Raw genomic sequence first — 15,332 nt, 5'->3', positions numbered from 1 at the left:
AAATGCCAGTGAATGCAATACTGTAAATTGTGCATCTTTGCAATTTCTTTGAAAAGTTTCGGTAAATATTTTTTATACTTTTAGCAAATAGATTTTAATGATTTTTATATTAAATTAAAGTGCACACTCTTGGCTACACGTAGAGTACATTTTCGCAATATAAATCAATCTGCAAAGGTTCATAAAATGGCAAAGAATGCGATGCTGCAAAGTGTGCATCTTTGCCATTTCTTTGAAAAGTTTCGGTAAATATTTTTAATACTTTTAGCAAATGGATTTTAATGATTTTTATATTAAATTAAAGTGCACTCTTTTGGCACTTACTGAATATATAAATTACTTTCGAAGATATTTAAATTATAATAATAATCATTCAGACCCCAACTATGTATAGAAAAATTATAATTCAAAAATAAAAATAATTTCTTTCATTGTAGATTAGAATTGGCGATTTTGGGAAAAGACAATGTGGATTAGACGAGATGTTCGATTGACAAGATGACTATGATGAAAACAATTGGCTCGTCTTCCTGGCTTATACGATCCTATAAGAGAAGCAGATTCAAGGAAGACTGGCCGTTATTATTATTTCTATTGTTAGCATATGCTTCGGAAAGTTGCACGGCTCGTAACAATCCACCACGCTTTCTCATCGACGGACAGCCAGAAATTGTTCTGAGATTGAAAGAAGGTCCAGAAACACCAATTGGTACGTAGAAATGCGTTCGATTCGATCGACTTATTTTCGCGTGCTTTAAACGACTACCTAGACTCATTCTCTTGCTACATATTTACCTTCGTTCACGCTTCATAAACTTCTCTTGACTAATTTGGAGCACTGTCTTTTGAACGGTGCTACTTCCTTTCTTCTTCTTCTTCTATTTCTAATACTTCCTGGCTATTGTGTTTCTCGTGACATTTAAATCATTGATGCGTAATGAAAAACATATAGTCATACCTATCATACGCCCCTAAATAGATTTTAAATGAACAATATTAACTCTTTGAAGATAACTCGCAATGCAATTTGTTGAACCATTATATTGAACCTATTCTGACAATAAGAATATGTCAACCAATTAAACGTATCTAAATAAATATATAAATAACAAACAAATGAATTTGTTAGTTGATTATTTTTTTATAAAATAGCACATGTTAAATTAATTGAATAAAAATTAAATTTAATTAAACTGGGTATGTAATTAAATAGGGAATTACATGAAATAACCGATATGTCGTGACGAAGGAATAAGATTTCACAAAATCGACCAGAGTGTTTCGAGCTTCCTACGAATTTCAATTACTCCTACGAACGATCAAGACCCGCATCATTTCGTAATTCGTGCCAAATGACTTCTGTTGCAGGCAGCTTAATTTATAGACTACGCGGTGTCGATCCTGACGGTGACAGTCTGACGTTTGACGTCAGGGATCAACCTGGAAGCGAAGTAATTCGACTTGAGAATTTCGGTCTTAACGAAGCTAATATATATCTCAACAAATTGCTAGACAGAGAGGTAAGTTTACGATGCTAACACATTTACGTTTTCAATCCTTTTCATACGATTGATCATTTTTTTTAACAAAATATCTCATAATAATTTCAATTGCGCGACTAAAAAACAAACCAAATTTCTCTAGATTTCTATTTCCGGTTAGATATTTTCTTTAAAAATTTTTCGAAAAAAAATTAGTATTGTGTAAGGTACGAGACAATACTCGGAGAAATATCATAGCGGTTGTTATAAAAGGACAAAAAAAAAATGATCTATAATTTGCGCGTCTTGCACGAATGCTTCTCGGACCGATTTTACTGACTTCGATTCGAGTGTATTATCGGAGCTTGTTAAAGGATTCGATGAGACGTGAGAAAGAGCGATGAGATGACTTTGAATTTAAAATCGATTTATAATCTGTTAGATGTGCTCGTTTCAATGATAATCGATTATTAAATCGATTCAAAGAGAAATATAAAAACACCTTATAATTTGTCGATCAGGTTAGAGATGAATACGCTTTGGTGCTAACTCTGACAGATGGAAAGCTAGGAGAAGGAAATTTTATCACCCAAAGTTTGTTGCTATTAGTGGAAGATATAAACGACAATGTGCCAATTTTTCGACCTCATCCAACATCTTTGACAATACGGGAAGATTCCGGACCAGGTATATTAACAACCGTGGAAGCAACCGATGCGGACGAAGGTGCCCATGGACAGGTCGTTTATTATCTTCAAGAATTAGATGGAGACAATGATATTTTTGGGATATCAACTATCAATGGAAAAGGAATTGTGCGATTGCTTGGTCAATTGGATTACGAAAGGAAATATTTATATCAGCTGAGAGTTTTGGCGGTGGATCGTGCGATTAACGAAAAAGTTAGTAAAACTTCGTTAACTTTATCAATGAACGTTTTATTTTTTTTTAAACGTATGTCTATCAGTGTCCTTGAAAAGTTCAACGTGGGTTCAAGATCCTCTTCTGTGAGAATTGGAATATTATCTAATACCGCGTAGATAATACCCCTATAATTTTGCTAAAACGTTTATAGTATTCGTGTGTAAGTACCACCATGCAACAGGTAGAAGAAAATTATTGTAGGAAATTGATTTATAATACCATCTCTTTCGATGCGACTTACTCATTTTCTTTATCTTTAGAATTTGTGTATAGACATTAATAATTATTTCAGGTAAACACAGGAACGACAGCTATTTTAGTTAAGGTACAGGACGTCGAGGATCAACCACCCGAATTCATATCCATGACACCGGTTGCTAGAATCAGCGAGAATGCCAGGATCGGCACATCCGTTTTACAAGGTTAGCTCCGGTAGACCGTAGCGGAATAATGAAAATGTTTTTCATCTACCTTTCGATTTTAACATTTCTCCGATAATATCAATAATTAATACGATGAATTATTAATTTCATTGCATATGATTTAATGTTGCAACAGAAGTATTATATAAAAGATTAACATAATATTGTAATTAAATTTACAAATTCAATATAAGTATATTAATTTTGTTAATTGTTTAGTTCGTGCTGCTGATGGAGATAAAGGAATCAATAATAAAGTTACCTACAGTATCACTCAAGGACCAAGATATCTTTTCGACATAGATGCCACTTCTGGTCTGGTTTTTACAAGAGCTCAACTCGATAGAGAATCCGAAGAGAATATCGAAGGTACGTTCGTTTTGGAAATAACAGTGAAGGAAGTCTCAAGGATAATTCCACCACCGTCGGTATCGACGGAGGTAACAGTGATTTTGACTGATGTTAACGACGAAACACCAACCTTTCGAAGCTCGTATTACCGAGCTGAGATAAGCGAGAATTCACCACAAAATACTCCGGTCAATTTTATTGGCGATGCTATACCTGAAGTTTATGATCACGACTTGGTAAGTAAGAGAAATTTCAATTAATGAAAAATAAAGTTACGACTAAAATTATTCTTTATATTTGGAATTTAAAATAAATTTTATATTAGGGAACAAATGGCACGTTTCAAATGTTCATTGAAGGAGATAATGGTATATTCGATGTAACACCTTCGAAAGGTATTAACGAGGCACCGTTTATAATTAGAGTAAAAAATTCAAACGAGCTTGATTTCGAAAAAAGATCAGGTATTAAAAGAACATAAATATCTATAATTAAATACATGATAATTCACTGCTATTTCTTCGATACTAATATTGTTAATAATTGCAATTTATTCATATTATTTTTACCTTAAAAATTATTTCGGTAATCTGAATTACTAAATATTTAATTATTTTTTTAAAGTGGTTAATTTTACTCTGGTCGCCAAAGAAATCGTATCGTATGCCCCTAAATATAGTGCTGTGCCAGTGACAATTTTCATAACTGATCAAAATGACAATTATCCTGAATTTACAAAAAATATTTACGAAGTCTTCATCGAAGAAAATTGTCCAGTTGGCAGTACGGTTGCATGGGTTCAAGCTTTGGATGAAGACAGTGGGGCTTTCGGGTCACATGGGATTAGATATACAAATTTAGGCGGTAGTATTGCGCACGCGTAAGTAAATATTTGAGAAAAAAATTATACAAAATTTAAAAAAAAATTATAATTTAGTGATGAAATTTAACAGGGAACTTGGACATGAAAGAAGTAGAACTATGTTTGATTTAGTTGGACGTTTCGTCCCTTTATTGGGACTTCTTCAGCAACTTAATCTTTACAGTTCAGCGTCTTTTTTCATTAAGTAGACATACATTTTTCTTTTTATTATTAATATTCAAAACACAAAACATCTAAACTTCGTTAAATTGATCGTTATTATTTAAGTTTTGTTGAGGAACTTAAATAATAACGATCAATTTAACGAAGTTTAGATGTTTTGTGTTTTGAATATTAATAATAAAAAGAAAAATGTATGTCTACTTAATGAAAAAAGACGCTGAACTGTAAAGATTAAGTTGCTGAAGAAGTCCCAATAAAGGGACGAAACGTCCAACTAAATCAAACATAGTTCTACTTCTTTCATGTCCAAGTTCCCTGTTAAATTTCATCATTAAAAATTGTAATTTTTGGACGAGAGAAATACTAAATAAATTATAATTTAGTTTCAATATAAAAATCTATCGTTCGACTTTAGATTGATATTAGATCCAATAAGTGGAGTGATTACAGTTAAGCAAACTGGGCCCAGTTTTGATCGGGAATTAGTTTCTCGACATTATTTAACAATTGAAGCAAGAGATGATCTCGGAAAGGGTAATCGTAATACTGCTCAATTGATTGTTAATATCAACGATGTAAACGACAATGCACCAGTTTTCTTACTAAACAAGTACGAGGCTGTACTTTTAGAAAATGAAGATCATTTTGAAGCTCCATTGGTCGTAGAAGCTTACGACATAGATTTAAATGGTTAGATTAATAATAACATAAAATTAATCATCAATAAATATTGTATTATAGAATTAACCTAATAAACTTTATTTTCATTGATTACTGCAGGTACGAAGAACAGCGACATAATTTATGCTTTGATATCCAGTGAATTTTCGAAGAACTTTACGATAGATTCGAAACGTGGTATAATAAGTCTGGTCAGTCCATTAGACTTCGAAGCGTTGCCTATTAATCAAGGCCACATGGAAACGTCAGTGAGGCACTTGAAATTAACGGTGAGAGCTCGAGACATGGGAACCCCTAGTTTGAGTTCTGACGCACCTGTTATTATTTATCTCAAGGACGTTAATGACAATCCACCTATATTCGAGAGGGCATTGTATAAAAGAAGTATACCGGAAGATTTGGAAGGTGGAACTAGCGTTTTACAGGCAAGCGATTATTTTTGCGAAATTTTACATATAAATACATTGTTTCAAATAAAACAAATTATGAAGCATGGTGTTTTAATAAACGATCATATATAACTAGGTGAGAGCTTGGGACAAAGACTTGTCTTCGCCAAATAACAAAATAGTTTATCGTATTCAAAGTGGTGCCGGTGACAAGTTCGTGATTGGTCCGGAAACAGGTGTGATTAGGGTAGCATCTGGTTCTAATTTGGACCCTGATTTAACGTCACCCAAAACTACGAGATATAGTTTAAATGTGGTGGCTATCGACAGTGGAACAGAAATACAAAGAACTGCTGAGGTTCTCGTTAATATATCTATTGTCGATGTGAATAATAAACCTCCGGTATTCATCGATCCTGGTACAGTTACTATCCGAGAAAACACGCAAGTGAGTTGAATCGCTGAATCTCCAAATAATATATGATGACAATCGAGAATTCTATTCGCCTTTATAACTTCCTGTATTATTTTATTAAAAATCTTGTCCTTAGCGAATTGTTTCTTCATTTAAAGTAATATTGATGTCCTGTCAGGTAGGAGCTTACGTACATCGGGTTGTCGCTAACGATCCAGACATCGCACCGACTTTACGTTATCGAGTCGATCACAATTCGTCCGAGGCACGAAACGAAGAAGGTACTTTGATCAAAATCCAAGAATACGATTATTTGGCAGCCTTGGAATTAAATGCGATCGATGGTTTGCTAAGAGTGGTCAAACTTTTGGACAGGGAACGAGTCGAAACGATAAGACTCGGTTTGGTCGTAGAAGATTTGGCAGCTGTTAGAGGACTACAAACTGCATCCGGTTTGTTAAATAACAAAGCTTAACATTATATTATTATTTGCAAATTTTTTTTAACATTATTCTATTAACCTTTATTCCAGCTGTATTAAATATAATCATCGAAGACGAAAACGATAACAATCCAAAATTTCGAAGACCATTTTACAGACGATCGGTTACAGAAAATAGTAAAAATGGTGTTAACATAGCTAGTATTGTTGCTGATGATGCTGATAAAAATCGCAGTATCACGTATTCCTTAGAAAGCCCGAAGGAATTAACTGATCTTATTCATTTGGATCCTGAAACTGGTGAAATGGTTGTTGCGAATAAAATCGATCGAGAATTGTATCCATGGCTTAATCTTACCGTCCGAGCTACTGATTCAGGAATACCACCTAGGTACACAAAATATTTAGTTCCTTTGAACATAGATACACATACACATAAATTTAAATAATTATTTTAAAATATGTTCTTATATGATTCACTTAGATCGAGCTTGTCGGAAGTATACGTTCAAGTTCTGGACGAGAATGATAATAATCCATACTTCGTAACAGAAATTAGTAACCTAACTGCAACGGAGAATTCCAAAATTGGTACTGAAATTGCAGTAATTCAAGCGAGAGATCCTGATAACGGTGATTATGGGAAAATTACATATCTTCTAGACCGAATGTCGTCTCAGGTGAACGTTTAAACTATGTTAAACTGATCGCATGTGCTAAAAAATATCTCTTTTCATATTAAAAATAATAATTACTATACTTATACGTAGGGTACATTTGCCATTCATCCAGAAACAGGAGCTTTAACGGTTGCTGATACGCTCGATTGGGAATCTAGGCATAATTATGTTCTAGTCATAGAAGCTTGGGATAATTATCAATTTGGTTACACCGCTGGGGAATCGAGAAATGCTTTTAAACAAATTCAGTATGTTATCGGAGTTTAATTATTTATCAATTAGATTTTCTCTAATGAAATTTGATTAAGAATATTATTATTTTAATTTCTTTTGAGAATTATTTCACATTAAAAATAATTTTCTGTTAATTCTGTAATAAATGTAACGTGTGTATCTATTATATTTAGTTATTTCATATTATTTATTATTTATTTTATATGCGTGTAATTAAAAGATGACGTTCTTTGGGTTAATAATGTCAATCATTGTACTCAGAGTAACCATAATCGATGTGAACGATAATCCTCCGAAAATTGAGATACCTCAAGAATGTGTCAGTATATCGGAATTTCACGATATTCGGGATTCCATAGTGGTTGCAAAGGCTCAAGATGCTGATGATCCTACAACTCCCAATGGACGTGTAATCATTAGAATATTATCTGGCAATGAAATGGGTTGGTTTTTACTTAAAGAAATATAATAATGAAACGTGATAGAAAAAACGTTTTGCGAAATATGAACTTTTGAAATAATATTACTAAGTTTACTCTTAGGGAAGTTGTTTTTTGGACGGGTTTAATTAAGATGAACACTATATTTATCCGTTGAACGTTTCGTCTCTATTTGAGACTTCCTCAGCAACTTGATAGTTATGTTCATAAGTCAATATAACATCATTTTTATTACAGTCATAAGTTTTCACTATCTTATAAATAGAGTCAATTTTTAATTAAGTAGTGTTCGAAAAGTTATAGTAGAATAACGTTTTTTTTCAAGTTACTGAGGAAGTCTCAAATAGAGACGAAACGTTCAACGGATAAATATAGTGTTCATCTTAATTAAACCCGTCCAAAAAACAACTTCCYTAAGAGTAAACTYAGTAATAATATTAATAAATTTTGGATAAGAAAAAAAAATCTTGATTATATTAACATTTTGAAATAATTTTTTTTCCTTAGGTTTGTTCATGCTCGAACAAGTAGATTATTGGACAGCACGGATTAAGGCTGTTCGAAGTTTGAGAGGAAAGTTTGGCAATTATTCATTGAAGTTGGAAGCTCACGATCTCGGAGTTCCAAGTAACAAGGAGACAGCTATCTTAGATATTTGCGTGACAGACTACAATGACAATCCACCAATATTTATCAGTCCGCAACATAACACAACTATTCGCGTAGCTGAAGTAAATATTAATTTTTTACTTTCATATATAATCAAATTCACACACAATTTTAAATTATTTTCTAATTATTGAAAAAATCTGTAATCTTTTAAGAACGTGACGGTAGGGACACCGATAATTCAAATAGTCGCAGAAGATGCTGACACTGGACCAAACGGAGACGTTCATTTTCGTTTAAAACAGGATCTTGCTGGACATTGGAGAACTTTTCACATTGACGATAGAACTGGTGTTATATCTTTAAAACTTCCATTAGATAGGGAACTTCAAAGATTATATGAAGTACGTATAAGAATTTAAATTATCAAATTTTAATTATATTTTAACGAGAGATAAACATGTATTAAATTAATTTAAAATATAAATGAAATGTTATATGTATTGTTCTTAGATACGTGTTGAAGCTTATGATTTAGGAACACCGACACCGTTAAGTTCTGACCTGGATTTAATAATTTACGTTCGAAATATAAACGATTACGAGCCTCAATTTTTGGTTGACGTATTCAACGTTAATTTTACCGAAGAACAACCGCCGAGATCGGAAATGGTGATACTTCCGGAAACTATCGATAGGGACGAAGTCGATGATCTCGATGATCCACCAACGCAAGTTTGTTATTTTATAGTTGGTGGTAACGACGATGGATTATTTGCCTTGGACATTTATAAGCACGAACTTACTGTAAATACAAAATTTTCAATAAATTTTAATAGATTACTTACAAACAATAAACTTATGAATAAATTGATGCGTTTATTATCAGACTGAGAAAACATTAGATAGAGAAATTCAAACAAAACACACGTTAATAATAAAAGCTATCGAGGACTGCACGATCGTTCCAATAAACGAAACTGTTTTCGACGAGACTGATGACACACTGCTTAAAGTTATAGTTACGGTCGGTGATATCAACGACAATCCGCCAAAATTTGTAAATAAAGTGTTTACCGGAGGTGTTACCACCGAAGCTGACTTTGGTACACAATTTATGAATATTAAGGTATCACGAATTCTATTCATTTATAAATTACGTTCAACATTATATATTATATATTATTATTATTATTATTATTATTATTATTATTATTATTATTATTATTTAATTCATAATTTAATTAATAATTTATTGAACATACAGGCTATTGACTTGGACGCGGAAGAAAATGGAATTGTCTCTTATTATCAAGTTGGGAAAATGCATATGACATTAACCGAAGGTTTGGACGATATTCAAATTCAACCCTTTCTTGTTCACAAAAATTCTGGGGCGGTTAGTCTGAACTTTGACCCTCAAAGAGGGATGAAAGGCTACTTCGATTTTATGGTATAAATATTTCAAGAATTTTTAAACATCGATTAAATTTAAGAAACTCAATAGTATAAATACTTACATAATAGTAAACAATGTATTGTTTTTTAGGTTTTGGCTAACGATTCGCATGGATTAATGGACACAGCGAGAGTATTTATTTATTTATTACGAGAAGATCAAAGAGTTCGATTTGTTCTTCGTCAGCATCCACCTGAAATCCGGAACAGAATCGAAATGTTCCGACAGTAATTATTTTTTTTATAATTTGGAAATAAATAATTATAATAAGAAAACAAATATAATAATTAATATTTTATTCCTAGAACTTTGGGTAACGTAACCGGTGCGATTGTCAACGTGGACGAATACAAAATTCACGAAAATCAAGATGGTTCAGTTGATCGAACTAAAACGGATTTATATTTACACCTTGTAAATCGTCATGATAATTCGATTCTCGAGGTGTCTGAAGTATTGGAATTGGTCGATCGAAATATTGAAAAATTAGATAATCTTTTCAAAGAATTCAACGTATTGGATACACAACCAGCACAATCGCAGCCAATCGTTCAATACGAGCAGGCTGGCACGACGTTTTGGCTTTTGACATTGACTCTGTTTCTCGGAGCTCTTCTTATTTTATGCATCGCTTTGTGTCTTTCTCAGAGAGCATCGTTTCAAAGACAACTCAAAGCTGCTAATGCATCAACGTTTGGTATTAATTAACAATAAGTTGTTATTTATATATAATTTCTCGTTAAATTAGATTACACGTTATTCTTGTTAAAATTTTAATCCACGACTAATATCTTTTATAGGCACGTCGGATTCTGAATTCATTCGTGGTCCAGGACGTGTTCCTAACACAAACAAGCACAGCATGGAGGGTTCTAATCCAATTTGGATGCATGCATACGAAAATGAATGGTTTAAAAGCGACGAGTCCTACAGTCATACATCCGAAAGAGATTCTTTGGATGAAAATGCTCTTAATAATGAAGAGATGATGAATGAAGTTAATATTGAACAAAGAAACGAAGATAAACCTTATTATATCGAGCCAAGAATATCTTCGGTGTCTAGGTAATATATATTTTTTTATTTTTCCAAAATAATTCTTACGTGAGCTGGTATATAATGAGTTAAACATTTGCTAAACTCATTTAATTTTTCTTTTTTTAGCTCGGAAACTGTAACAGAAGCCACGACTGAGTTTAACAGGAAATCACCCCCCCTATTTCGAGGGTCGATGACTACCGTTAACCCTCTCGGAAAAAAAATTGAAACGACAGAGCTTTAAGCGGTTTTAAGTTAATTCGTATCGATTGAACGAAGAAGAATTTATAGAAACTATGGAACATCTATCGATATCAGTTGCCTACGTACAAATGAAATAAAGCAAACCACTGCTGGCATAGTTATAATATTATACTTTTTATGTAAATACCAAAGTACATTAAAATAACTGATAGATAGGCATAGAGATTATTTATTTATCTAATGTAAGTTAACAACGTATACTCGAAATATATAGCATTTATTTATTGCCAAAATAATTTATTTAATCTCATATTATATTCGTCTAATATCAATTTACTCGAGATATTGTTTATTAATAATTAATGAATTCATTCGCATAAATAAAAGACATAAATTTGATTTGGTATCGTTTGAAAAATTGAAATGAAAATTTGTAATTTGAATCAAACGATTGAGAAACAATTAATTAATTCGTACAGAAAAAAAAATTGTCCAGTATAAGAAAGAAAAATTTTTATACTTTAAATATCTTTGTAATTTGAATAGCGACGAATAAAAGAAAGTACAAGCAAACAATAATTCTCTCTTTCTCATTTATTATCGCAAAGAATGTTCTCCTGACATTTTGAATTTATTATCACAATACGCAAAGAATAGCCGAAATATTCTCGACGCTCGGATATTATCAGATGGTGAAAAGGTTTCGGACAAAGGAAGAATCCATTATTTAAATGCAAATCGAGCGTACGTTCGTACGTTGGAACGTACCGCTGACCTCGATGGGTCAGTCACACTCCGGAGACCCTTTCACCCTTACGTAGTTTTCAGCTTGTTGGCTAATGCGAGACTTTCCCACTTAACATCTAACCCTTACCTCTCTCTCGCACGCTATCTTACAATTAACCCCAACCGAGACTGAATTTTAATTTCACACCGTTAGAAAAGCTGGAGATGAGATAGATAAAAGGTCAAGTGCTTTGTTGCTTTTAATTACTAACTATCATATATTCATATTGATTTTATCGAGTTTCTTAAATATTTTAAATTATACAATCACGTGTTCCAATTATTTGACGACGAATATTGAAATCATTGTGTATATTAATTTTTTTTACAAAATGAATTCGTACTATTATCCTAAAATAATATCATTTTTTCTCGACAGACATAGAACAACTAAAAAAAAAGAAAAAGTAATAACTTTTCAATCGTTCCTTAGTACATACATCGCAATCTTGCCTAGTCACCATTTCGATTTTCTCAAGTCAATAATGGCTTGGATGTTAATCGAGAATAAAACGAATTTTGTGAATGACTCGAGGCGAACGCACAGTGGTCGAACCAGCGCGGCTTACTTGAAAGTCCAGGTAGTCCAGGTAACGGCCGGCTATTCTCTTATCGTTTTCCTGAACGTCAGCTTCGCGTGCAATCTTATGCTAATCCAAGCAAGTATATAAGCTACTATTGGTCAGTACTTGACTTCATCCCCTCGAGTATCCCCTCCCATTGGAACCTTCCTAGACCGACTGAACCTATCAACATAGTAGCCCCTTGTCGGCTAACCCTCGCACTTCAGTGCCGTATCTATTCCGATCGTTGTTATCAACGAGATGAAATTTAACGCTCACAAATTTTTTTCAAAGTTATCTTGATTTCATTCTTTTAACGTAGGCACGCTCGGTCGAACGTCTTTCGAATACTTTTTTCCCTTAAAAAATCCGTTTTACCTGATTAATTATTCTTTTCTAATGATGCTTTATCACGAATAAAATACTTTCTTCTTTATCTTATTTTATCCTATAACATATGTTTATCATTTGTTTCCTATTTATGATTTAATGAAACGAATTTAACTTCGAGGAGATAAGAACTTTTATACGATTACTTTGATGAAACTTATAAAACTGAACATAATTCAAAATGACATATGTCTGACATTTATAGTTATGATCTACCACCCCCACACATTGATTTATAAGTATACGTACCCTTTTACAAAACCCTTTATTATCTCTATAATAGATGCAGTTCATTCACCCTGGGTGATACCTTAGAAGGAGCCGATACTGCGTACAGTCCTATGACACTTGCAACGATGCATTTGTTTTACGCGTGATTTGCATGCGCCAGTCTTTTGCGTATCGTTCACTCGACACGCAATAGCGGATCACTTTGGCGGCCTCATTCCATCGGATACCAAACTGGCCAAATGTTTTTCTTTTATGTTATATAATTTCTATAAAATAAATTATTAAATACATCGGAAAAGGTTCTATTTTACGTCAAAAATGAGGATTGGTTGTCAGAAGATATTCTATTTTATATATTTATATTATAATTTTATAAATAAAATAAAAAAAAATTTGTAAGATTTCCATATATAAATTAAAAAATACTAAACGTTTTTGACGTGTTCAAAGTAGTACGAATCATTTCATTAATCTAACAATTGTTATTAAACTACGAATTATTTTTCGATTCATTACTACTATGTAATAGACGAATTAAATTCGGTTCTTTCCCCACAGAAAAGAGGCAGACTCTTTAACGACTTCTTTGCAAACAAATCACATCGCCCTCCATTAACGAACCCTCCTGATTGGGGCCCTGACTTATCGAGCTCTGACTCATGGTATCAGAACAATAGTTTGTGTGTAGTCGCTTTACTTATAATACTTACGATAGATCGAGTATATTTGCAGAGGAATATTAATTGTTATTTTAACAAAATTCTTCCACGTTATTATATACCCACAAGCATAACTAACACGTATAAGATATGTGATATAATTTGAATTATATATATATATAATACGATATAATATTCTATATTATTTTATTCTTGTTATGCTTGTTTTAAGCAAATTTTATAAAAGAAAAAATGACGTTCAACATATATTATACACAAATAGATAATTATTCTAGTTTCTTTTAATAATGTTCAACATTTGCAAAATGGAAATGATAGAAACTCGTAAAAAAAAAAAAATCGTAAGAAGAAAGAACGTAGAAGCGCGAATAAATGAAATGTAGGTCAATTCTGACTCACATAGAACGCATACTCGAATGCCTTCACAATAGGGTTACCATAAATCCTCCTATCGAAGATCAGTCATCATCTAACAAAGGGGTGGTTGCACCCTCGAGTGGCTTACCGAGTTTCTTTTGGTGGGGAGGAATTGTTCGCGACGCGATGTACACGTGACAACGGTCGTCGTGTCGGCGTCGGCGTCGAAGGGGTTAAACGACAAGACTCGCTACCCCTATGAAAGCTTTCCACATGCACACCGTTAACGGCCACGTGAGGTGTGTTTCTTGCGCGATCCCCGAAAATGTCGACCCTCGATCACGGTTGAACAAAACTTACGCGCCAAAAAGAATCGTTCCGAAAAACGTCGAGTGGCCAATGAAAATTCATTCGTTTCACTGAATGAATTTTATTTTTGAGTGAATTTCATGAAAAATGAATTTACTATTTTAGAGAAAATAAGTGAAATAGATTAGGTAGAAAAAGAAAAAGTGGATGAGTTGTTTAATATGTGGAACATGTAAAAATATGCGTTGTTCGTGGACTCTGACATCCTGAATGATATTATTATCAGGTAAAGAATTTTTTTCTTTCTCTTTATTTCTTTTTTAATTTTTTTTTCTATAAGATTCTTTTAGGCAATTAGCAAGATATAAATTTTGTCACGTAAATTTTATTTACGCGTGCAAATGATTTAGCTGTATTGTATTTGTAATTATATTTGATTGGATTTAAAAAATTACAAATTTTTAATCGATTACTCAACAAATGTTTTACTACGTTTATTGACTAAATCGTTTGCCATTACTTTTAATGTTATTTCGACGATTAGAAACATGCTTCGTGGTACATCGACAGGCCGATACGAGGCTACATCCATCACCAGCGAAGATATTTGATCGCCCCACATTTTACGACGCGTCGACTGTTGACTTTTTAATAATTGCATTCAACGCTATCAAATCTTGACTCTTTTAGTATTTAATTAAAAAGAAAAAATGTTCATCTTCATTTTTAAACAATAAAAAATCGATCTACGATATTTTTTCAAATAAATTTTAATTCGTATTTTTATATGTTTTGATCGTTTAAACGATTGGAAAAAACTCATTGAAGAATCGAACAAAATTAATTTCTTATCTGATAAATCTTTGTTCAACAAGTTTAGAGGAATGTTATAGTCGTGTTTAAAGACATTTACAAAGCAGTCACGTTCTCACATTGATTAATAATGCATAGTCATTCTAGTTGTAGAAGATCCAACTAAAACGTACATTATATGTATAACTAATGAATATTTATATATCGACTCAAACCACTATGTATAATAGTATGTAAACCATCGTCGGTGCGTAATAAAAATAGAGGAAAAAAGGAAACTGGCATCGATCGGAGTCTACTGGACACTGACCGGTAAAAGTCCATTGAAGTATTTTATTATACACGTTATTCGATGTAAACTTCCGGTTGAAACTCAGCAATTTTAATTA

At 32.6% G+C, this 15,332-nt stretch overlaps 1 protein-coding gene across 1 annotated transcript in view; it reads left to right on the top strand.

The window, feature by feature from the left end:
- The window catches only part of LOC106789752 (cadherin-23), a 17,467-nt gene extending 6,374 nt beyond the window's left edge, over nucleotides 1-11,093 (top strand). Inside the window, exons 2-25 of the mRNA XM_014754225.1 lie at nucleotides 438-709; nucleotides 1,369-1,520; nucleotides 2,003-2,383; nucleotides 2,698-2,827; nucleotides 3,047-3,414; nucleotides 3,504-3,642; nucleotides 3,803-4,058; nucleotides 4,639-4,913; nucleotides 5,004-5,329; nucleotides 5,430-5,741; nucleotides 5,887-6,160; nucleotides 6,241-6,541; nucleotides 6,635-6,830; nucleotides 6,921-7,078; nucleotides 7,326-7,507; nucleotides 8,012-8,235; nucleotides 8,329-8,517; nucleotides 8,627-8,920; nucleotides 9,003-9,242; nucleotides 9,381-9,566; nucleotides 9,663-9,799; nucleotides 9,878-10,269; nucleotides 10,373-10,637; nucleotides 10,737-11,093. Coding sequence (XP_014609711.1) covers nucleotides 499-709; nucleotides 1,369-1,520; nucleotides 2,003-2,383; nucleotides 2,698-2,827; nucleotides 3,047-3,414; nucleotides 3,504-3,642; nucleotides 3,803-4,058; nucleotides 4,639-4,913; nucleotides 5,004-5,329; nucleotides 5,430-5,741; nucleotides 5,887-6,160; nucleotides 6,241-6,541; nucleotides 6,635-6,830; nucleotides 6,921-7,078; nucleotides 7,326-7,507; nucleotides 8,012-8,235; nucleotides 8,329-8,517; nucleotides 8,627-8,920; nucleotides 9,003-9,242; nucleotides 9,381-9,566; nucleotides 9,663-9,799; nucleotides 9,878-10,269; nucleotides 10,373-10,637; nucleotides 10,737-10,854 — 5,706 coding nt within the window. The 5' untranslated portion in view covers nucleotides 438-498 and the 3' untranslated portion in view covers nucleotides 10,855-11,093. The remainder of the gene's footprint in view (nucleotides 1-437; nucleotides 710-1,368; nucleotides 1,521-2,002; nucleotides 2,384-2,697; nucleotides 2,828-3,046; nucleotides 3,415-3,503; nucleotides 3,643-3,802; nucleotides 4,059-4,638; nucleotides 4,914-5,003; nucleotides 5,330-5,429; nucleotides 5,742-5,886; nucleotides 6,161-6,240; nucleotides 6,542-6,634; nucleotides 6,831-6,920; nucleotides 7,079-7,325; nucleotides 7,508-8,011; nucleotides 8,236-8,328; nucleotides 8,518-8,626; nucleotides 8,921-9,002; nucleotides 9,243-9,380; nucleotides 9,567-9,662; nucleotides 9,800-9,877; nucleotides 10,270-10,372; nucleotides 10,638-10,736) is intronic.
- Nucleotides 11,094-15,332: the final 4,239 nt, after the last annotated feature.

The sequence above is a fragment of the Polistes canadensis genome, unplaced genomic scaffold, assembly GCF_001313835.1.
Source record: "Polistes canadensis isolate GaletaPanama2010 unplaced genomic scaffold, ASM131383v1 scaffold_200, whole genome shotgun sequence".
In the NCBI taxonomy this organism is placed as follows: Eukaryota; Metazoa; Arthropoda; class Insecta; order Hymenoptera; family Vespidae; genus Polistes; species Polistes canadensis.
The sequence above is the reverse complement of the archived record's forward strand: the minus strand, read 5'-3'. Positions and strand labels throughout refer to the sequence as shown.